The sequence below is a fragment of the Sinocyclocheilus anshuiensis genome, unplaced genomic scaffold, assembly GCF_001515605.1.
Source record: "Sinocyclocheilus anshuiensis isolate Anshui unplaced genomic scaffold, SAMN03320099.WGS_v1.1 scaffold551, whole genome shotgun sequence".
NCBI lineage: Eukaryota > Metazoa > Chordata > Actinopteri > Cypriniformes > Cyprinidae > Sinocyclocheilus > Sinocyclocheilus anshuiensis.
In genome coordinates this window covers 618859-643483 of record NW_015548222.1, presented here as the reverse complement: position 1 = coordinate 643483, position 24625 = coordinate 618859, and the positions used below count along the sequence as shown (strand labels likewise).

Below are 24625 nucleotides of genomic sequence, written 5' to 3'. Positions count from 1 at the left end.
TGGACAGGACCCTTTTCTATTCTAACATGATAATGCCTCTGTGTATAAGGCAAGGTTCAAAAAGAAATTATTGATTCAGTCAGTGTGGAAGAACTTGACTGTAGGGGTGGGACAATATATCGATATGGCGATATATCGTTGTCCTTCTCCATGCGATACGAGAATCGATATCTGGTGCCAAATATCAATATTTTACTGCAATACAATACTACAATTTACTACAATATATTACTACAATAAGGCGCTCTATATAGATTTCCCTGCTCCCAGCATCTAAAAATGCGTGGAAATCGCGGCCGCACCATTTCCACCTTCTTTCCAAAGCGCTCTGAGCAACCATGAACCGCGTTCTCTATGAAGATGGAGAAGCACGAGGAACCGAAGGATAAACTGTTTTCCAGCCACTGTATTAGCTCTACTGCTATATAGGCCTATATATGTTTATGGAAATGAGAACTAAAAAACTGCCCCGAAACAGCTATCGGCGTGGACCATAGGCACCGATCATGTTATTATTGCAGAGCGCTTATTCAGTCCATGAGTAGCCTAACCTCTCCGCTCAGATCACAGGTGGATTTCCCTCATATGAGTGAGAGAGAGCGCCACCGGCACGTCCAGTTTTATGTGAACAAAACTGGATGCTCTCCCTCTCTCTCAGATATTACAAGTGCGCGTTATGCAGTGGGCACAGACCGGCAGAAACATAAACCTGCACCTATGGCATGGACGACGAAAACAAAACCTCGTCAGAGCCGTAATGCTGCGCAGAAGTGTGCAGTGTGTGTGTTTGCCGCGCGTCTACATTTGAAATAACGAACCTGAGCGCACAAAAGACGCGATGTGAATGGCTTTTTCCCCCCTGCATGTCATGTGCGCGGGGCTCCGTTTTTATGAGAGGAAAGGTTGAGAAAGCACTCCAGGTAAATTTTGAAATGTACCAGGTTTATATATAGGCTATATATAAAGTTGATAAGCAGTTAAATGTGTTGGTTTACACACAAAGAAAAGTGTAAGCTTTTAATAAGTCCAAGAATAAAATTATTAATTTACTTAGCATGTTAAATTTGATTTACAGAACTTTTGTGCTGTTTTCTAACAGTTTGGACTTGAATGTTTTCATAGTTAGACAGATATTGTGATGTATCATTATAGAATTGTTTAGCAATATATCAATTATCGCAGAATCGCTGTATTGTGATATTATCGTTATCGTGAGCTAGGGGTGTGCGATATTGACAAAGACAATTACGATATTATCGCAGACGATATATATCGCACACCCCTATCGTGAGCCATGTATCGTGATTCATATCATATCATGAGGTACCCTGCGATTCCCACTCCTACTTGACTAGTCTGCAGAAAGCCAAGTCCTGATCCCAGCACACCTCTGGTGTGACTTTAAATGCAGACCTGAGAAGAACTCATCACCAAACACCAATGACTTGTACATACACTATATGGACAAAAGTATTGGGACACCCCCTTCTTTAGAACAGAAAAAGGCACTTCCAAAACTGTGGCAACAATGATGGAAACATTACTCATGTATTTAAAAATTGTATTCTCATTTTCAATATCATTCATACTTACTGGCAGGATTTGAATAGGGAGATAAATGCAATAATGGGATTGAATCATGAGTGTGACTTTAAAACAATGTACCTGGGACTGTCCTCTTCAAAAATAAAGAAGGATATATACCTCTTTAATATATTATTAGCAACTAGTAAGAAGGCCATTACAAGGAAATGGCTTAAGGAAGATCCCACATATGTATGTGAATGGCAAGAAATGGAAGTACATGATGTCTACAGTATGGAAGTGCTGACCCTTTCCTTAAGACAACAATCTACCACAATCTCATCATACTGGGGGAGGTGGTTGAAAAGAAAAGATTTAATAGATGACCTATGTGTTTTTTTTCCTTCCCTCTCTCTCTGTTTTGCCATTTATATGAGTTTGAAGCACCCTTCCCCCCCTCCCCAAAAAAGGGACCCTTAGATCATTTTGACTCTTAATCCATAAACTGTGTCAGATATGTAACCCTTAACATAACTTTGTATGGCAGAATCTGATCAAAATCTGAATAATCATGAATGTAGTATAAGTTATATTTGGTGACCGCTGTATGTCTATGTCTGTTATGTGTATAGGTTGTTCTTTAGAATGTATCCTTTTGTTCTGTATTTGTTTGAAAAAAAGGAGGAAAAAAATAAAGTAATAAAAAAAATGGTATTTCCATCTTTGTTGCAACAGTTTTGGAAGTCTGTAAAATGTACCTATATGTACAAGTACAGCATTATTATTATTAGGGGTGCTCCGATTGATTGGCTACCGATCACTATCGGCCGATAATCATGTTGGGATGATTGATCGGCAGTCTCTTAAAAGGCCGATCTCAAAAAAACGCAAGCGCTGAATTAAAGTAACAGCGCATTGTTTGCAGTAAATATGAACATGGATTGACACGAAAATGTAGTAATTACCATAAATGCATATTATTAAAGTCTACGGTATTTCACAGTCAACACATATGGCGTTGGCTAGTTTAAAGGAAAAGAAGCACTTTTGATAAACAAGGCAATAATAGAAGTAAATGCAAAAGTAAAAAGCATTGAATAATGTGTTGCTTATATTTATTGAGTTTAAACATGTCTGTGAAAGATTGTATTACTGTACTGTGTAGAAGAAGAATCACAATGCTGAAAAAGCATATTCAGTGACAATGTTTGGATTTGAAATCAAAATAATGGATAAATGTTGTGTTTGTGGTAAACAGCCACGGATCAGTAGCGGACTCCTGTGTGAAAGCTGCTTCCCCTCTCACAAGAGTCACCTAAGAGGAGAATTCCCCCCATTTTCAAAAATGAAATTCAGGCCCCGAATAAATGTATAAAAATCCTGATTGGAGTATCAATATAAATAGCTATAAATGATAAAAAGAAGGCTTTAAAAAGATCGGTATCGGTATCGGTAGATACTGCTTTCTGTGATTGGCGATCGGCCTCAAAAATCCTGATCGGAGCACCCCTAAATTATTATTAGTTCTTATATACACCATTAAACTTAAAAGTAATATAAAATAATATATTTCTCAACAATACTAACAAAAAAAGTTTCTTTGAAACTCCAAGCTTTTATGAGGGGTCTCACCTGAGGAAGTACTTCGACTGGGTTCTCCTCTGCGGAGCTGATCAATCCTTGACTTCCTCTCTCCTCCCATCTGTTCACTGGCCACTGCCCTGTCCCTGTCTCTCTCCCTCTCTCGTTCCCTCTCTCGCTCTCTCTCCCGAGAATTGCCACCTTGCATGAGTCCTCTGCGGGACCTGAGTCCCTGAGGACCTTCATCACGGTGGGCCGACTCATTGGAGGGTGAGCGTAGTCTTCTCGAAGAAGTGCGGCTTTGGTTGCTGCCCATGCTACTGCTGCGCTGCTGCTGCTGCATGTCTGCTTGCTGTGGTTTACGCAGCATGTGTTGCGGCAGTAACGGTTGTAAAGGAAGAGACTGTATCAGCATTGGAGGGTCAGGGAGCAGGGGGGCAATGGGGGGGTCCGTACGGTCCCGACCGCCAATGCGTGCACCCCTTCTAGGGGCACGTTCAGAGGGAAGCAGCCGCTCCGGAGGTCTATCGGATGGCAGGGAGGCAGAGGAGGTCTCGCCTCGCTCTGGTACGTCCTCATCAGACCAGTCGCTGAAGTTGGCATCCATTTTAGCAGAGAGGGAACTCTGTCCAGCCGTTAAAGCCCTCTGGGAGGGAAGGTCATCCTTATTGATAGGCGGAGGTGTGCGTGGACCTCGTCGCCTCTTGCTGAGGGGATGCTGGGCGACCAGCTCGTCCTCAGAAACATCTGACTCAGGACCTCGTGAGCGCTTGCACTTCCTTTCTAAGGCTTTCTTCTTGGCCGTCTTGCGAGGTGAGAGGAGAGTCTGGGGGGCTTCAGCTACAGAGGAGGAGGACGGGGGTTCAGGGTTACTCCGCTCCCTTACGCCAGATTCCTCCTCTTTACGGTTCTTCTTCAGATTTTTCTTCTGAGATTTAGTCTTTTTCTTCCCCTCTTCATGAACAGCTGATAAAGAGTCTCTGTCCTCTATGGAAGGAGGAGGAGGAGGAGGAGGAGGCGTGTGGGCGGCAGTAGGGATGTCCCTCTGCTCTTTTCCTCTTCTGGAGTCAGAAATGCCTGTAGCAGAAATGTCTGGAGCATGTTCTCCACGTCGCTCTGCTCCTCTTCCTGCTGCTCTCTCACCGCGGGAATCCACCTCCTCGTGTCGGCCACGGCTTTCTTTTTTATCCCCACTACGGTCATCATCTTTCCAGCGGTTGTGTTTATCATCGGTTAAGGAGCGGACAGGCGAGCGGACAGGCGAGCGGACAGGCGAGCGGGCCGTCTCTTGAGGACGAACCACTTGACTCAACAGTCGGTGCTTATCACCTGAAACAAAACCATACATGTTACGTTTGAATATTCTACATACGTGAACAATAGATCTATAAGGAGTGCTACGGAGTGTAAACATAACCTTGCACTTGCCAGGGTTCGTACACATTTTTACCAATAAATTTCCATGACTTTTGAGACAATATTCATGACCTAATGTTCCATTATTTTACAATAAGAATAAAAATCTGTTCAGCTTATCATAGCATATGTTAACTAAAATTAATGGCTATTAATGCTAATTGTTTGCTTTATGCTATATTTGTTTTAGTAATAAGTAGGGATGCACTGGTATCGGGCCCGATACTGAGCTCCTGTACTCGTACTCGTTAAAATGCCCTGATACCAAACGCCGATTCCACACAGCATGTAATAAGTGCCATATTCAGACAAAGAAACACCGACAACAGAACAACAGAAAGGAGTTATTAGAGATTAAGGATGTCTACGAAGTATATGTATGCAATGAATATAATGTTAAACATTCAGTATTAACGCCTGTATAGTGTGTGAGCTGATAAGCAAAGGCGCGAGCTAGAGATGTAACGGTATGAAAATTTCCTATCACGATTGTTGTGACCAAAATTATCACGGTTATCAGTATTATCACGGTATTGTTACAATGTGCTGGAGATGTTCAAAAAGTACTGACACATAAATCACTTCACCAAGTTATATATTTAAAAAACAACAAATAAAATAACTTTTTTGTTTGCATAATCACTAAAACAACAACATTACCAATGATGTTTGGATTTTAAATGACAACTTGGCTGACAACAGTTTAATAGCATGTTGAAATATTTAATGTAAAATCGTAAAAATAAGACCATTTATAGGGGCATTCACTATAAACATAATTTATTTTCAACCTTAGGCATATACGACTTTCTGGCGAAAGTGAATCTAGCAGACTGTGTGAAATTCGCAAGGCTGTAGTATTCTGCACCAGTACAAATACATGCACACGTTGCACGTGTTTTGCTTGCTTGAGTGTTTCTGCATTATATGAGTGGCTTTGGAACATAAATCGCAGCATGTTTCAGATGAAAACAACTACTTCTATTTCTGAAAATATTACAGTGCAGGACACTATAGTTCATTTATGTAAGTGAGGATAGCAAAATAAAGTAAACTGTGATAAATCATACCCAAAAATTCTTCATATAGTGGACTACCAGTAAAACTGATACAAATTTGGGACCAAAAATTATTCAGACCGAGTCTGGGAAAAAAATTGTTCAGATTTGCATGAACCTGGATCACAGCATGCCCAGGAGACTACATGCTGTCATTGAGGCTAAAGGTTGCCTGACTAAGTATTGATAGTTGTGTAAATACTGTCATACTGTCTGAATAATTTTTGGTTGATTGTAATCCATTACATACCTTTCTATCAAAGTTATTTAACATTATCAAGCTGAATTTGTTCTGACATAGTTTAACTCTGAGTTCTTGTCATATTTTATTACCATTTTCTAAACTATAGCTAATAAACTGTGATAATGTGAGAAATGTTGAAGGTGTCTGAATAAATTTTGGTTTGACTGTATCTATTTGATAATGAAGTTAACCAACTAACATTATACATACTCTTTTGGTTTCTGTACCCAATATTTTAAAATTTACAAATGCAATAAAAATATCGGTATCGGTACTCGGTATCGGCAAGTACCAAAATTAAAAGTATCGGTATCGGGCGAGTACTGGAAAAAAGTGGTATCGGTGCATCCCTAGTAATAAGTACAAGCTGCAACTGCGCCAGATGTTACTCCACATAGAGAACATATCAACATCACTGAATATTATCATTTATTTAACTCATTTTAAAGCTATAAAACTATGCAGCTTATGTGCAATCCCGCACCGAAACTCAGGACCTGATTAAACATAATTCTATTATACAGAGATTTGTGAAATAGATTTCCATGACTTTTCCAAAACTTTCTGGGTTTATTTATTTTTCCAAAAGTTTTCCAGGCCTGGAAATTGCCGTTTTAAAATACCATGACTTTTCCAGGTTTTTCATGACCGTACAAACCCTGACTTGCTCAGTTGAACTCCTACCTTTCTCCTCAGTGCTGTTATAACCGTCACTGTCTGCAGGGCTCACATCTCGCCCTCTTTTAGGAGATGGCCGTGGACTGGGAGTGTTCTCAGCACGATGTCTCTTACGACTGCAAACAAAGCGAAAGGCAAACATTGTTGAACACCTAAGAAAATTTCTAATGTCAAACTGTTTATAACACACACACTAGCGTTCAAATGTTCTGGTCTGTAAAATTTCTTAATGTTTTTGAAAGAAGTCTCTAGTACTTGTCCAAGCTGCATTTATTTGAATAAAATACAGTAAAAAAAGTAATATTGAGAAATATTATTACAATTTAAAATAACTGTTTTCTATGTGAATATATGTTATTCCTGTGATGTAAAGCTGAATTTTTACTGGTCATCACTCCAGTCTTCAGTGTCACATGATCTTGAGTCTTTAGAAATCATTCTAATATGCTGATTTGCTGCTCAAGAAACAGTTCTTATTATTATCAATGTTGAAAATAGTTGTGCTGCTTCATGTTTTTGTGGAAACTGATATTTAATTTTTTAGGAATCTTTGATGAATAAAATTTTTTTAAAGAACAACATTTATTTGAAATATAAATCTTTTGTAACCTTAGAAATGCCCCCCCCCCACCCCTCAAATTATCCCTCACCCCCCAAAAATTTTGAACGTCAGTGTAAGGCCCAATCCCATTTCTACTCCTTAGCCCTTCCCCTTTCCCCTACCCCACAACATATTTTCATGTCTGATCAGGGCGATAACCACCATAGACATTGAGGGGGGCTAGTTCCCCCAATAATTAGAAATCACTAAACCTTTTTCTCAAATATTGCAAATTAGAGAGAGAGAGAGAGAGAGAGAGAGAGAGAGAGAGAGAGAGAGAGAGAGAGAGAGAGAGAGAGAGAGAGAGAACAAAAGAGAGAGAGAGAGAGAGAGAGAGAGAGAGAGAGAGAGAGAGATGAAAGTTGCGTGTACGCGCACCTGTGCATCTCTCTTTACAAGAGTAAGTTTACTTCAAAAACAGCTATTTTATCCTCTCGTTGCTGGAAAATATAATGTAGAGATTCAATATTTAAACTGTTATTAATAAAAATCGTGGGGCAGCGTTGACAAGTTCCTTTGCCCCTGATGTGTGAGCTGCGCGATCTCTGATATGTGTGTGTGTGTGTCAGTAAGCAGCGTATTAATATAGAACGGTAATTAAAGGCTCTAATGCACTCCAGCACACCAGTATAGGTGTGTGTACTGTAGGAGCTAGACGACGTATGATGACTTGTGACATATAGTAGTGGTGTCCCAATTCTTAGGGGAATATTTTCACCCCTACCCCTTGACACTCTGTTTCAAGGGACAAGGGGAAGGAAGGGATAGGCGGAGGGGAAGGAGTATAAAATAGAATTGGGATTGGGCCTAAATGTACGGCCAGCTGAACAATATCATGAAATATCCTGCTTTATTAGGTGATTTCAGAGCTTCTAGCTTTCAATCTATGGGTATACATCTAGCTCTCTATCACCATATATATTAAAATGAATACTGAAGTCCATAGAACAATCTTTTATTCACTCTACAGCTAAGTTGCGAGACAGCGCTGGTGTTTAATGGTGTTTAAGAGATTTAATTTATTGGTCCCAATTGATATTGTATACATGCATGCTTAGTATGTCCCATATTTTTACATTTCAATTAACTTTGGAGTCAATTGCTCAGTGCTTTAAAGGGAAAATAATGTGTTTTTTGAACATTAAAGCATGTCAACATATTCTGTTACACCAAATACACAAAATAATGATCTTTAAAAAAGCATCATATGACCCCTTTAAAGTTATTCTTTAAAAAGAGTAAAGGCACTATTGCCTACTGTACATTGCAATGTACAAATGACTGATTTTAGTTTTAGTGTTTTATTTTTTTAAATGTACTCAAAATAAATAAATTTAAATTAAAAAGAGATTGTCCGTAAAAATGACCAACAACACTGGAGCACTTACGTGTTCTTTCTCTCTTCATGAGCATCTCGAGCGGAGCGGTCATCTCTTGAATCATCTTTTCTTTCCCGCCTCTCTTCCCTCCCTTTTTCTCTCTCATCCCACTCCCTCTGCCGTTCTCTCTCTCTTTGCTCCCGTTCCCTCTCCTTCCTCTCTCGTTCTCTTTCTTTCTCCCGCTCTTCTCGCTCCCTTTCCCGCTCCTCTCTTTCTCTTTCCCGCTCTCTTTCTCTCTCCTCCCTCTCCCTCTCTCGCTCTTTTTCCCTCTCTCTCTCCCGCTCTCTCTCCTTGGCTCTTTCACGTTCTCTTTCAGCCTCTCTTTCCCGCTCTCTCTCCCGCTCCCTCTCCCTGGCTCTTTCACGCTCTCTTTCAGCCTCTCTTTCCCGTTCTTTCTCCCTCTCTCTCTCCTTCTCTCTTTCCCGTTCCCGCTCTCTTTCTCTATCCCGGTCCTTCTCTCTCTCACGGGTCCGGTCATCTCGTCTGTCATCCCCCCGATCATTCCTTCGATCATCTCTTCTCTCTTCACGATCAAGGTCCTCACTGCGGTTTTGCTGGCGGACAGGAGAAGGCGCTCTTTGTTCTGTTGAACAAAAACAGATCAATAACACCAAAAGTTGCTCTCTATGTCCTGTGATGTGAAACAAATTGTTCACAGACTTGTGCACCCCGTTTAAAAGTTTCCTGCAGTGAAAATGTACATTTCTGTATGTTTCTTAGACAAAGCTACTGAATGGCTTCAGAAGACTTGAACTATCACAAACAAGTCATAGTTACTATTTTTAATGGTACTTTTTGTGGCTTTTTTGTCATTTTAGGAGCTTGTCAGACAAACTGTATTTCTATACTTGGAGCTACATGAGCATTTCTCACAAATCTCCTTTAGAATCGCACAGAAAATATAACAGCAGGCAGGTTTGAAGCAACATTAGGGATAGTAAAAAAAAAAAAAAAACCAATTCATTTAATTTCAGGAAAAAAGCATAATGCTGTGGTATACTGGGGAGAAGACAAAAGACAGTTTTTGAATGGATGCCAATGGAGGAGATTCTTCAGTATGCTGAAAAAAACTGCTTTTGTGAGGAAACTAGTCTTCAACATGTTTGTCACTAAAAATCATTTTAAATTTATCTATTTTTGGAGTTTACACACACACAAAACAAGTGTTTTGTGAGAAGTCACAGACAATTGACCTTACGATAAATGATTGACAGCCCAAACAGCCAATCAAATTGCTGTGCTTTTGCTTTCTGCCATTTTGTCTTTCAAGCTTACCGGACACAAATCCTTTTTTTTGCAAGATTGCTTTACTATGGTAAAAAGTTGTTGCGGCAAATGCAATTTGGATATGTAATTTCATTCATTGCCATTCCAGAAATCTTATATTAAAAAAAGATGATATTAATGACGTTTGTGTGTGTTTGGGCAGTTTTCATTAACACTAGATCCAATTTAGGCGATTACATGGAGTTTTATATGGCAGTATGCCTCACCGTCAGAATATTTAAGGAGGAAATTTGGTTTATTTTCTCTGTAAATCTCTATCTGCCATTAGAGTGAACATCTGTGTATTAAAATGCCAAAAGGCAAATGCAAAAAGAAATGCCAAAAAAGCTTCATCCAAGATATATGTGCGTCTGTTAATTTCATCTTATGCCTGGATTTATTTTTATCTGACACACAGAAGCATGCTGAACAGATAGACCTGTTGTGAACATCTCTGTGCTCTTTTTTATAGTATCCATGAACGGTGATTGACTGTCATACTCCGTCATCTCTGACAGTACTTTAATGGCATCAAGGCATGATTGGTTTGGTTATAAAGGCACAGGTGATCCAAGTTGAGGGTTACTCTAGAGCCACTAAGGTAGCTATCTCCCAATAATAAGAACACCTCTTGCTTATCAGTCACCTCTTTCTCTATTGTCACGGCGGTCTCTCTCTGCATGTCCTCCCCGTCGTTCATCTCTGGGCTGTTCTCCTCTCTGTCTGTCATTATCGTAGCGATCACGATCAGTGTTTCTCTCTGAGCTCCTCTCTCTCAGACCACTGCTGCGGGACTCCCAGCTGTCATGCCCACTAGCACTGCTAGTGTCAGCCTGTGACGCTCTACCACCACGAGCAGAAACTGAAACACAAAATTCATCACAAATTTCACAAAATTTTAAATTCATGTTTCAAGCTCTTATATTATAGCAATCCTCCTAAGATGCAATTAATAAATGTAAAATTTTATGAAAAGTACAATTTGCATTCATTTTTACTAGCATTTTCCAAGTCTCCTCTAGCTTTTTATGCTTTAAAGTGGTATTTTTGATGTTCTGAATTTTTAAACAGCAAAAGTAAATCAGCAACAGATAGTGCTGATCAAAAGTTATTTCTATGTTTTTGTACAGTTATGGCCACTAATTCTAATTCCCTACACTGCATTTGTAGTGACCTTCATTGGCCAAAAAAGCTAAACTAAAAGTTATCTATTTTCCATTGATAATCACATTACTATTTGTTACTGTGAATTTCTTTGACCATGAGTAGTGAAATTTTGATAATATTGTGATAGCCTTTTGTAGATGTAGCTGACGAAGAATATGGCTCATCGTTATCTTCTCACCTTTGTCTGTGGCATCCCCACGGCCCCTTCCTCTGCCTGTTCTTTCAGCTCGAGATTCGTTCCTGTTGTCCACTCTACTGTCATTTCTCAATTCCTCCCTTCCATGTCCTCTTCCATAATTCCTTTCCTCCTGGACTGTCATTTCCTCCTTTCTATGGGTTTCGTTTCGTTCTCTCTCTCTTTCTCTCTCCCGGTCTCTCTCTCTGTGCTCCAGGGATTCTCGTCCTGAGCGGTCTCGAGTTTCTCCTGCACGGGTATCCCGAGTGTCTTTGACCTCCCCGCGGTGCTGGCGCTCTTCCCGGACATCTCTTCTATCCCGTTCACCGCGCCGGTCTCGGCCATCCCTGGCATCACGGTCATCTCGAGAAGAGCTCTGCTCGATCTCATAGTCTCGCTCGTCACGGCTGCTGTCTTTCTCACGCTTTCCGCGGCTCTCTAAGGCAGAGAGGAAATTAAGTGAGCAGGAGATTTAAAAGTCTGTCAGTGACTAAATTATTCAATAGCTGCAGCCTGCACATGGCTAAAAGTATGGTGGAAACCAAACACAACACCCATAAAGGGCTACATGACAATTAAAAAATAAATGTGAAGTTTAGCTGTTAAGCTGTGTAATGGTTCAAACTAGGGATGCACCGATAGGATTTTTTGGGGCCGATACCGATTTTAACAAACACTTATTGGCCGATTCCGATACTGATATTTGTCACTTTCTCTCTTATTTGAAATGTTGGCATCAAAATAGATAGTATTTTGATCATGTTTTAAATCAGCAAAGTTCAAAAACACCTGCATTAAATTATACTAGCATTTTTATTGCTGCATCATCAAATAATTTCTAATGAACATGGATTGGATCCATTTAACATTCAGCAGGCCTACATAAATACAACAGAACAAAGATACATATTAAATAAACAGTGCTTTTTAGGTAGGTTTAACAGTTTTCAGGTACAGAAATAAAGTAAACAAATGTAAAATAACACTTCACTGTATAAATTAAATACATATTAATCCTTTATTGTAACAGACTTTATTATGATTAATCTTCTAATTTGTCTTTGTATACATTTTAATATTTTTTTTTAAGTTCAAATATGTATGAGATCTCCTTTACCAAGGCGTGACTCTTATTTTGACGGGTTTTCTAGTCTAAGGAGCAGCTATACGGGTAATGAAAGCACGCAGTTCTTCGGATTTAAAGTTTGTCAGTTTATTAAGCACCCCCCGAAAAGGCATGAGATCTGTATATATTTGTTTACTGTTAGTTGTATTAAGTGTTTTGTGTAATTCGCTGTATGTTGATGATAATGCAACTGAGAGAGAGAGTTTCTCGTGCTGTGTTTTGTTTAGCTCTTATGGTGATTGTTTTTTGGAGTGAAAAAGGACGCAATAAACTTAATAAACCATCAGTAAAGTTTTGGTTATCATTCAGATGAGGTCCGCTACACTTATGAAAGTTACAAAAGTTATTTAGTCAAGTATAGTGTGCGATCTTTTGTTATTTGATTAGCATTAAAGTGCAGACAGCAGCGCTAGGATTATGCAACAGACATTATACAGCTCAGTGCCTTCACGCAGTTAATTAATAAACCATTGCAGTTAATTATTAAACCTTATAGAGCCGATATGCCGATGGTTGTAAATTGAGGAAAAATCGGCCGATAAATATCGGCGGCCGATACATCGGTGCATCCCTAGTTCCAACACGTAAACTACTACTTTTTAACAAAGACTAGAATACCCCAAGACATGTCACTCGTATAGTTTTGAATGGGGAAAAATGCAACGCTCAATATGGCCGCTCAATCGCAGGAAGCCCCGCCTTCTGAATAGGGTTGTGACGGTGAGGAAATTTTCCCACCGGTTAATCGACGTGTGACAAGACCGATAATACCAGTATCACTGCGGGGGCGGGGCAGGGGCGTTCCCTCTTTTTCTAGCTTTCCTTCGCTTTTAAACGGCACGCTGCATTGAGCAGCCGCGTTCAGTTTTTAATTGTAGTGTCTGTTCTTTTACTGAAGTAAATGATTTTTATTTCTATAAAAAAATCAAAACGACGGTGGGGGTCGGTGACGCGGTGGGCAAGTGACGTAACCGGTGTTGCGGCTTAACACCGGTATCACCGTCTATCGCGGCAAGCCTACTTCTGAATGAAAGAGCCAATCGCTAATCGGTAAAGTCAGCGAGTCACTGCAGCTGCCGTTAGAAGTCCCAGTTGCTATAGAAACAGTCATCGTTCTGAGACGTGCGCTTAGGACTGCGCATGCGCACTGGCTGATCTAGCCTGAAAAATAAGCTTTTTATAACGCTATTTGAGCAAAAGAAACAACATTTATGACACAGTTGTTGTCAGATTTCTTTGGTGATTTCAAATATGAAATTTAATCGTAAGCTTAGTGAACAGTTTTGGAGAATTTGATGTTTCCCCATACAAAGAGATAGGAGCTGCACTTGCATGCCCAAGAGGAGTTTCAAAGATGGCCGCCGAGTGACATGACTTGTCTTAAAGAGAGTTTGTTTTTAATAACACCACTACTGATTCATTACAACAAAACTATATTGTGTATGTAGACTAGTGTTCAAAAGTGTGGGGTCAGTGAGTTTTTTGTTTTTTGGAAAGAAATTAATAATTTCATTCAGCAACGATGCATTACATTGAATCAAAGAATCCAGAAAAATGTATGATTGTTTCTAGGCCTGTCGCGATAATTAAATAACCGTCTAATCGTGATTATTTGATCTAACCGCGGTTGTTTCAGACAACCGCAATTATTGTGCTTTACGACACAAGAAGCACAAGAGCACCCGTTTGCTTTTCATGCACTGTATAGCCTATACAGGGCTCCAGACTCATTCTTCCCACTGATTTGGTCGCAATATATATATATATTTTTTTTTTTGCTCTACAACATGGGATTATTCAATGCATGCTGATGAACTTTTATCATAGTTTATAGATAAGGAAACGAAAGTGGTTAACATTCAACCCATTCTTTATCATCAGTAGTATTATTTGTGATTTGAATTTTGTGAAGGGAGTTTCTCTTTTGCTGTGATAAGTCACGGGCTTCGGATGCTTTCATTTTCGAATTCGCGATCTTGTTGTCACTGTTTTGCTTACATCCATCTACACACCTTTCATTTTTTAAGATAACCCAAAAAGCAAATTACGCTCCCTTCGAACTGGTTGTCTTTAAAATAAAAATCTTGTGTAATCCCAGGCTGTCTGTAATCAGAAGCACATTTATAACTGGAATATAATTTAATTTCATTCACATGTGTTTCATGAACACATAATCCTTTCCGGATTACAATCCGCCATCAACATGATACATTTAATTATTCTGGCTGCTGTGATAAAAGGCTATAACACACTGGCTGGTTATGTACTTGCTCAATTATTGATTTCGGATCATTTTTAACCAAAAAAAGTTAAGGACTGCAGCTTTAAAGAAAAAAAATTGGTCCCCCTCACAATGTTCAAGACATGGTTATAGCCCTTCTCAGTAATTACTCTGTGATTTGTGTCTCTCACCGTCTCTGCGCTCATGCCGTCTCTCCTGCAGTGCGGGACTCCTGTCCCGCTCTGATCTCCCCCTCTCCCTTTCTCTGCCCTGGGAGCGGCGACAAGCACTGGGGCTGGACCTTCGAGGAGCGGGTGATGGTGAAGGGTCTCTCTGCGGGGTGAGCGGAGTGCGGGAGCGGCGTGAGGGCTGAGTGGGAGGTGGTGAGGATGAAGATGGAGGAGGAAGGTCTCGGTAAAGAGGAGAGATAGAACCCCGTCTGTGGCGAGGAGATGGGGAGTGTCTCTGGGCCGAGGAGCCAGAGCGTGAAGATGGGGAGTGGTGCTGTCGGGAGGGAGGGGAGGGGCTGCGGCGGTGACGGGGTGGAGTTCTAGACCTGAGAACGGAAAACACGTTAGATGAAGATGGAACTGACAGTTCCCCTCACAATATCTCTGAAGCAAACTACTGATGCAAGTTAAATGTCAGGATAAGCATTTGACTGATATCTGTCAGGTCACATGATTTTTCAGAAATCATTCTAATATTTGATGAATAGAATGTTCAAAATAATTTTTTGTCACAAATGTAAAAGAACAAATAAATAGTTGTTAAAGCATTTTCTGAAAAAAAAAAAGGGTTGTCAAGCAGGATGTGTTAAATTAGTTACATACATATACACACACACACTCTAAGTTTTAGAATTGAATAATGTATTTTAAAAAATTATTTGACTAATGATTTGGTGACTTGGCCCTTTAACTCATATCAAATTCTTTCAAAACTCATGGATATCTCAAAGATATGTCAAAAGTGACTTTGCCCTAATCTGTGAGATACTGGATTAACATATAATCATTTCAGCGCAGCTCTTCTCACCTCTGCTGCGAGGACTGTTTTTGGGAAGTGGGTTTAGGGGAGGATGACCTCCTTCTGGCTGGGGGTGACGCTTCCCTTGAGGGTGGGGAAAGACTTCCAGAAGGTTCCTCTGATGTTATTGAGCGTTTGGCTTTATGGGAACTATCAGACCGGTCCCTGCAATAAAAGAAAGGTTAAAAGATTATTATGTTGTTTTGTTATTTGTTTTCACATACACTGATAAAACAGGGATGCTCAAATGTATCTGGGCCAGCACCACCAATATTAGCAAATACAATACATTATGACAATAATCTATTAGTCTTGTCGTGATTCCAAAATCTCAGTAGTTGGCACCAGTAGTCTCTGTACTAATTTCAGTACCAGAGCAAAAAGTAGTGGAACACACTCCCTCTCAATCTCAGATTGGCCAAAATTCTCAACACTGCAAAAACACATCTTAAATAGAAACCTCTGACACTTCAGCACAAACATAAACATGCAGGGGAACATTTCAAAGTAGCCATCTCTTAGCGGATACCGATCAGACCAGAAAGTCTGGTATAGTAACATTTAGACAAAAGTACACAATTTTTACCAAATTTCACTAGTTTATGATACTTTATGTTTTATGGATTTCTTTTGAAGGTGACTATACCTGCGTTTTTCCTTTTTCTCTTTGTGTTTCTCCGTATCTCGTCCTCGTTCTTTGCCTTCTTTAGGTTTGTCCTCACATTTCTCCTTGTTCTTGTGTTTATTTTTGTGCTTCTTCACAGTCACTGGGATCTCCACAGGGACAGGTGGAGGAGGACTGGGCGTTCGTGGCCCTTTTCTTTTGCCATGGCCACTCTTAGATGACCTGGTCGAAAAATTACAGTCAAGTATTTCAATTGATAAACATCTGTTTAAACTACATGCTGATTTGCATTTTCCAACCTGCTGTCTGTTTCCTCTGCCCTGGTCTGATCAGAAACTGGAGAGGAAATGACTGAGGAAGTAGAGGACTTCTTCTCTTTCTTGCTGGAGTTGCCACCCTTCCCTGCTCTATGTTTGGGTGAGCTGGATTTACGGGACGAGGGTGACCCCTTAGAACTGCTGTGCTCAGGGGAAGCCTAAAACAGATCAAGACCACACCAAAATAAAACCCCAGAGATAACAGTTTGCATTAAAAGCCTACATAATACATAAAGTCTCAATTAATGTTGACTTTAGTATGTCCTTGTTAAAATAACCTACCCTGTCCTTTGAAGTATTACTAGTCCTGGTCTTAGGGACTGGGTCCTGTTGAGAACATGCATGCCATTACTATACGAGTTAATCAATTCAGGTTAACCAACATTCACTTTCGTTCAATATTTGGAGTTTATGCAGCAAAACCTATTATAATTTTATGCAATATACCTCTTTCTTGATGACGATCTCCTCTCGTTTGTCCATGTTCTCCTGTTCCAGCTTCATCAGCTCACGCTGAATCTTCTGTCTCTTCATCTCAAGAGATAACTCGTAATCGTAGTCCCCGTTATCAGAATCTAGTAAAATCAATTACAAATATAAAACTGCAGGACTAAAACTGACAGGGAGACAACATAAGAAAGAGAGAGGAAAAGACTGATATGCATTCAATCAAAACCGAAACATCAATCATCCTTGTTTGCTTTTAAACACAAATTAAAAAGAATAGTTCACCCAAAAATAACAATTCCGTCATCATTTACTCACCTGCATGTAGTTCCAAATTTATAACTTTCATTCATCTTCAAAATGCAAATTAAGATATCTTTAATTTTGACTTTTATTTTAAGCACAAGAATCAGCACAGTTAATTCTTGTGCATCAACCAAGTACGGTTAAGATACCGTTTACCATATTTGATGTGCTCTATGTATGCAAGTTGATCAGTGTTTACATCTGAATAAAAGCCTAAATTAAATTGTTTTAATATAAACTTGGATTACAATAGGATTAACTTTTTAAAGCATCAAGGTTTTGGTGGAATGAACTTTCAAAGGAGGGATAGAAATCTCACAGGTTTCATTAAAAAGAAAGATTTAATTTGTGCTTAACATTAAATAATAACATTCTGGATTTGGAACAACATTAGGGCGAGTTATTAATGACAGAATTAAAACTTTTGGGTGAACTGTTCCTTTAAAGTGCCCCTATTATGTCATTTCAAATATTGCCTTTCATGCAGTGTGTAATGTAGCTGTATGTGAATGTAAACGATCTGCAAAGTTGTAAAGCTGAAAGTGCACGATAAATACAATTATTGTCTCCCAAAATAAAGAATCGACTCTGAACAGCTGAAACGAGTCGTTAGTAATTCGAATCCCACGGTGTCGTCAGTAGAATGACGTGTTTGTGGGCGGGGTCAAGTTTTTCGCGGCCGGCCAACGTAGAACATAGGTGCGCATTATGCAAATGTGCATAATACTCATTTGCATAATGCGCACCTATGTTCTACATTGGCCGGCCGCGAAAAACTTGACCCCGCCCACAAACACGTCATTCTACTGACGACTGCTTCTCTAATCTTGGGGAGTTCAACGCGGGATTCACAAAACGATTGCTGTTGAAAGATGGCTCCACTGAATCACAACCTGTAAGTATGATAAATAATAGATGTTTATATTTTCTATCGAGCGTTCAAAATACAGAACTATTGAAATAGGCGTATCGTTTCCGACACGCGCTGTACGCCGTAGACCAATCACAACAGACTAGGCCATCTGACCAATCAGAGCAGAGCAGGTTCACGGAAAGGAGGGGATTAGAGAGACTTAATCTTTGAACTGCTTCGAACGAATTGTTTGAGAATCGCTGAAAAATCAGGTGACATTAAATGCATATTTTGAGAAAACGAAAGCGTTTTTTGACCTTGCATGCATGTAATCCTACAGACTAGGCCATCTGACCAATCAGAGCAGAGCAGGCTCACGGAAAGGAGGGGTTTAGAGAGACTGAATCTTTGAACTGCTTCGAACGAATCGTTTGAGAATCGCTGGAAAATGAGATGATATTAAATGCATATTTTGAGAAAACGAAAGCGTTTTTTTTGACCTTGCATGCATGTAATCCTATTGTAGGAGACTCCCAAAACAATATTAGGAACCGTAAAAATGGCATAATGGGGCACTTTAAATGATTTCTAATCACATGCATCAATTTTATGGGTACTTTGGAGAATCTTTTACCTTCACGACTGGCTTCCCAATCTGCGGTCTCCTCCTCACTAACTGGAGTCCGTTCCTTTGTGATTTTAATATCCTCTTTCTCTCTGCGTCTGGCTCGGGATGAATCGCGCTGCTAATGAGAAAAACACATTTTTTCAATGTCAAAGAACTTCCAAATTTTATCAACAAAAAGCAAAACTAATGAAATTTGAACTCCAAGCTGTTAAAGCGTCGTACTCTGGTTGTGGGTGATGTGGGCTCGTCTGTATCTCTTTTCTGTGTGTCACCATCTACATCCTGTCTCTTATTCTTCATCCTCTCCCGGAGATCCCCAGTGGGCCTCTCGGCTGACCTGCACAGCAAACACACACGTCAAAAGTCAAGCATTTAGCCAGGTATTGGAGCATGTACACTTATAAAAGAGCATCTCTTCAATAGATTCGCACCTGTTGAATGTTCCAGAGAAGACTTTTCCTCGTGATGGGGTTCCATGTGTGTATCGACACGTGTTACCGTAACTGCAGTTCCCAGTCTTTAACCAGTTTCTACAATGAGTCTGCAGGGAAGGCAAATGGGGCTCATTCTTTTTCACTCATACACTTTACAGAAGCACTTTATCAAAAACAAAGTGAGCTACCTAGACACAGGTAATACTGTCTAGTTAGGCAGCACACTAGGTTTTTAAAGCACAACAGTGGGTGACCAGTATCCCTACCTCTGCTGCATTACTGGCCGTGCTGGGCCCGAGTCTCTCAAACACGCTGGGCCTGCGGGAGGGGGTGGTCGTGCTACTGCTGCTGTCCGATATGGTCTTCGAATTCTCCACTGTAACCTTCCGCCTGATTTTGGACATTCTGCAGGGCTGCGTTAGAAAAACAGCAAGGCACCAGCATTATGAAGCTGAATGCAGTGTTGTACTCATTTGAGTCAAAGTCAAGACCGAGACCAAAAGAGCATTGAGTTTGAGTCAAGAAGACCAATTCCATGACAAGAACAAGAAAATATGGTCTTGGACTCTCAACCAAGACATTTACATTTTTGCATTTGGCAGATGCATTGCATTTTTAAGGTATATACATTTCTATCAGACAATATGATCTTGGACTTGGTCAAGACCTCAGCCTACAGCATAAAATACAGATTATGTATTTAATGTTCTTCAATGAGTAGGTTTCCACACTTTTCACCTGACCAATGAATGTCCATTACATTTCCAGTCATGACTACTGCATATGCATTTTTTAAAATATTAGGCTATAAAGAGATTTCTGAGGAAGATTTATATACAATAACTACAATATAAAAAACACACACACACACACACACACACACACACACACACACACAATGATAGTCGACTTATTTGTGCACAAAAGTATCAAAACAGCCTGAGATTTATATGCAGCCCAATGGATGATTATGCTTTCTGATCCTCCATGCAGAGCTATTTACTACCACCACACAAGTTCCCATGTTTTAAATGTTATTACATTTCCGTGACTTTTCCAAACAAAAAAATACTAATTCCCTGATATTTCCTGGTTTCTCATGGCCGCGGGACCCCGAACATTGTAAACATTAGCACAAGCATTAACGTTACATTATTCACATTTGTACAAACGCGATTATACCAGCCTCTCTCTATAACGCGCATTAACAGTACCTCAGTTATAGCTACTAGTACGGCATACGAGATTTCACCAATAAAGGAGAATACTAATAATTTGCGTGTTTTAAGCTGTCATTTATTTGTAGAGAGCCGCGGTAAAGAGTCGTACGAGTGCCGCGCGGCCTACACTGATAACACAAGCCTCCACAAAGACCCCGCTGAAACTGCTGCTGAAGAAGCCGTGAACAAATACAAACAAGCGCTTTACCCGAATATGAATGATGCGTCAAGTCCAGTTTCACAGACTATTGGGGATAACCTCCTAATCACATGCAAAACTCTTGCAAAGCGGTCTTCCTCTTTGCCGCCGTCATGATGCTTGCGAGACAGCGCAAACTCCACACACTACCACTGAGGAGAGGAGGATTATGGGAAACTGGAGGTCTGGTCTTCAGATTGTTTAAAATATCTTGTTTGTCTAAAGATTCAGTTAACTCTTCCATTAATAATAATAATAATAATAATAATAGTAGTATTTTTTCCGACTGTTATTTTCATATCAGGCATTAAAGGATTAATGATGGGAAAAAAATGAAACAATTTGATTCTTTTAACAAAACAAAACTATTGAGCCCATCATCCTAAACTGCATGTATTTAAAATGGAATTATCTCTGTGTTAGTCATCAATGATAAATAACATTACTGACTAGTTTTAGGTAGACTATTGTTTGTGAATTAAGAAATAAATATTGGCTTTACAGAAATTACTTTACGCTAAAAATGTTGATCTAAAACCGTGCTTCGTGTGGTAACATCTAAATTATTTTATTAAAGCCAAAAACATTATTTATCACTTAATCAACCTATGATAAAATTACAATGATAAAATTGATTAAGATAACAATGGTTAAGAGATATAATAGCTGGTTACCACTTCCCAATAACATCATTTTTTAAGTTAATTTTGGAGGCCACCCTTTTTTGAGGTATAGTGCTGGACATCAGTTTATATATACAGACTAAGGAATCATCTTTTAAATGAAGCTGATAATTTAAGGTAAATTAAGGCAATATTCAACTACACAACTTGTACAATTTAGTTAATTTTCCAGTACTGCATATGTAATAATGGAACAATGTATCTAACTCTGTTCTTTTGCAGAATAAAAGACAACAGAAGATTGGACGATTTGTTTCATCTTTTAAAGAGCTGTTTATACATTTCCAGTTCAAACTCTAAATGAAATATTATATGAAATATTATCAAAATAAAAAAGTTTGAACAGAGATTGATGATATTTAAGTTACTACATCACTGCAGTCACGATTCTGGTACAATTTGGTGTAATATTTGTGTGGTATTTCTGATATGAATTAAATTGCACATAAATAGGTTAAGCAAAACAAATGTGTATATGTCTGAAAACCTTTTATACACCTTTAATACACATACGTAACTGCAGACATTGAATACGTTGGCAACCCACAGTGTAATGGAGAGTTTGCAAATAAACTTTTATTGAAAGATGAAGCAGTAAACTGTATTTAGGTATGACAGCAGCTACATCACAACCCGTACATCATTTCATAGTGTTTGTATGTTTTCTATGTTGTATGTTTTTATACAGATAATGTTTCAAAACTCTTATGTGCAAAGGAAACTAAAAGTATTAACTCAAAAAATGTATATCAAGATGTGTTTTACTGTGGTACAAATAGCTGTGTATTAAACTATGAAACTACTCAATACATTTGGATACACCTACACACACACAAAACAATAACCTCACTCTCACATTTTTTTGTTTGTTTGTTTATTATTATTATTATTCTTTGTTACATACATGGCATTTTTGACTATTGACTAACTGTTGCTGTTTAAGTTTTTAAGTACACATTTTGTTTAGTCAAGAGTAAAAGTTATAGTGTGCTCAGGTTGTTTATGGAAGCTCTTCATTGAGTTTCTTGATCACATGTAAGGCTATGATCTTTGTTGCCAGCAGAGCCTCATTACAGGCCTGAGGGATAAAGCTGGGAGGAAGAAGAAACCCATATCGACCACGATCCTGAAGCTCAAAGGTGAAGGAATACTTTATCCCAAAATTATACGCCCAGTCATCAGAACCTCCTGGGGCTAAATCTAGTAAAAGAAAAACACAGAATATTTATACAACATAGAAACAGGGAAACGGTCAAATACAGATTGTTGTATTCTAAAAATAGACAGAAAGCTTACAAATGGTTTTTGCACCAGGACCATATTTATAGTTAGTCCTGTAATATCTGCGTATCTTTGTTGAGGCCTCCTTAACAACTTCAAACTGTCAGAAAGAAACACAAATATGCTTATCAATTTTTTTTTTACTTTGATTATTTACTAGTATGGTCTGCTACAAATGCTCCTGCATTAACTTCACGCACTAGCTCATTGTGGTTTGGAATCTCATCATAGGAACAGGAGTAAGGAAACAGGAGCATCTGAGAGTAGGAGTGAATGGAGAGGTACAGCTTGACTGTATCCTTATGAGAGCGCAGGAACCGTGCCACAGCCTGGGTCTCTGGTTCAGACTCTGGGAACTGACCGCAATATGTAGGATCACATGGATTATCGGAGGCTCCCTTTGCTGTAGAACACAGTAGATGAATTAAACCAGGAGAAATATCAGTTCTAAACTAAAATGTCCTCAAAAGTAAAATGATAACTGTATTGCTGCGTTCCAATTTGAATACTACCTGTCCTAAATAATATTTAAAATTAGAACTGAACTGTCCCAATTCGTGAAGTCCCCAAAGCGTGCCTATACTATTGTGCTACACACACAAAAGTATGTACTTTTTCTTCACAAAAAGTACATAAACAAATTAGGACACAGCTTTTTTTCTTTCTTTCTTTTTTTTTTTTGAAATGAAGGTCCAGTATTTGGTACCTACTGCACCAGTTTGCATCAAAATTTCTGTTCAGATCGGCTCCAAAACAGTCGCTGTCTTTGTTACTTGAGCGGTTTTTCCTCCACATACGATCCTGTTTGGGTAAATAATAAATAAAAGCCATGAAGACTCTTTTAGAATTATTTTTAGAATAAGTACTGTGCTAAATTTGGATCAAGCAAAAGTCTTTTTTTTTTTTTTTTTACATTTCAGGGAAATTTAAAATGCACAACTACATGAACTACTACAATTCCAACACTTCAATAATAATAATAGTTTTATCATATTACTGTTGTCCATGTGTACTTGTATCCATCTGGGTTCATGACTGTCAAGATGTAAACGTCCATATTGTTCAAAATATCTGTGATTTCCGTGTTCTGGTTGTAAAATGCTAGTGCCTGAAGAAAAAAACAACAAAACAAAACAAAACAAATCCAAACTGAATTAAATTTCTAACAAGGCCAAAACTATGCTATGCGGCCACTCTAGTGCACTGACCAAGATCTTGAAATCTGCATCTAAGATACAGATACAGTTAATATACAGTTTAAACATGCAAGCTCAAACAGATGTAGGACACTTCAACACACGTGCAAATGGAAAATAGAGATTTGCAAAGTGAAATGGGTTAAGCACAAAGAAGTTGGAGAAGAAGTTGAGTATGAAGAAAGTGTGGTTTAAAGCACACCGTGCTAATGCTAAAAGGAGATTAAACACTTTATACTTACGTAATTGACAAACCACATGCAAAAGGCTGGAGCGATCCACTCCCGCGCATGAATACCACAGTCTATCCACATGGCCCTCTTCACCTCATCCCTCCTGCCGGAAAGCTGCAGCATGATGACAGACAAACAGACATTTTAACTGTGAATGTGTCTGTAATGTGTTCTAAAAACAGACATTCAAGCAACGCTCAGATATCTAGTATATAAATCCACCTTAAATGCAATGAGAGTACCTTCAGAACATAGAGTGGTCGTTTTTCAGAAGATGACCCAATAAGAATAACTTTCACCATGTCTGAATGGTCTTGCTTGGTCTTGTTTATCCAGTAATAGATCTGAGACAAAAGTTTGGTCAAATTGTGTATGATTTTAAAAAGAACAATTTTCAGTTAAACGAATGGAAAAGTTGAGGTGAATTTTCTCATTTTTGTCAGCTTACATCTTCTAAAGAATGATATCTCTCATAAAACACGCCTCCACTCCGGGGATCCGATGAATCATTTTTGGTCTGCATCTCAATTAGTGCTGGTGTGTTTTCCAAAAGTATTCTGCAAAAATATCAAAAGCACAAATTGAGTCTTATGAATCAAGGAGTTGCTTGTAGGCTTGTCAACATATGCATCTTTTAGGTAATAAAAGTAGTAAATATAAATGTGAATAGACATTTAAATAATCATAACACTTGTTCTAAAAAAGTTACCTTAACCCTCTTGTTGTGTTGAAATCCGG

General features: G+C 39.0%; 2 protein-coding genes across 2 annotated transcripts in view; both read right to left on the bottom strand.

The window, feature by feature from the left end:
* zc3h13 (zinc finger CCCH-type containing 13) overlaps window positions 1-20659 on the bottom strand; it is a 31888-nt gene extending 11229 nt beyond the window's left edge. Inside the window, exons 1-17 of the mRNA XM_016441295.1 lie at window positions 20504-20659; window positions 19342-19488; window positions 19073-19182; window positions 18864-18978; window positions 18648-18759; window positions 16855-16982; window positions 16690-16734; window positions 16390-16565; window positions 16112-16312; window positions 15475-15630; window positions 14628-14992; window positions 11093-11527; window positions 10394-10609; window positions 8786-9064; window positions 8491-8713; window positions 6508-6617; window positions 3157-4434 (exon numbers count right to left, since the gene is read on the bottom strand). Coding sequence (XP_016296781.1) covers window positions 3157-4434; window positions 6508-6617; window positions 8491-8713; window positions 8786-9064; window positions 10394-10609; window positions 11093-11527; window positions 14628-14992; window positions 15475-15630; window positions 16112-16312; window positions 16390-16565; window positions 16690-16734; window positions 16855-16982; window positions 18648-18759; window positions 18864-18978; window positions 19073-19182; window positions 19342-19479 — 4087 coding nt within the window. The 5' untranslated portion in view covers window positions 19480-19488; window positions 20504-20659. The remainder of the gene's footprint in view (window positions 1-3156; window positions 4435-6507; window positions 6618-8490; window positions 8714-8785; window positions 9065-10393; window positions 10610-11092; window positions 11528-14627; window positions 14993-15474; window positions 15631-16111; window positions 16313-16389; window positions 16566-16689; window positions 16735-16854; window positions 16983-18647; window positions 18760-18863; window positions 18979-19072; window positions 19183-19341; window positions 19489-20503) is intronic.
* A 1176-nt stretch (window positions 20660-21835) lies between these two features.
* cpb2 (carboxypeptidase B2 (plasma)) overlaps window positions 21836-24625 on the bottom strand; it is a 4894-nt gene continuing 2104 nt past the window's right edge. The window contains exons 4-11 of the mRNA XM_016441293.1: window positions 24336-24444; window positions 24130-24231; window positions 23897-24001; window positions 23456-23566; window positions 23169-23259; window positions 22659-22861; window positions 22474-22558; window positions 21836-22377 (exon numbers count right to left, since the gene is read on the bottom strand). Of these exons, the coding sequence (XP_016296779.1) occupies window positions 22178-22377; window positions 22474-22558; window positions 22659-22861; window positions 23169-23259; window positions 23456-23566; window positions 23897-24001; window positions 24130-24231; window positions 24336-24444 (1006 nt within the window). The 3' untranslated portion in view covers window positions 21836-22177. The remainder of the gene's footprint in view (window positions 22378-22473; window positions 22559-22658; window positions 22862-23168; window positions 23260-23455; window positions 23567-23896; window positions 24002-24129; window positions 24232-24335; window positions 24445-24625) is intronic.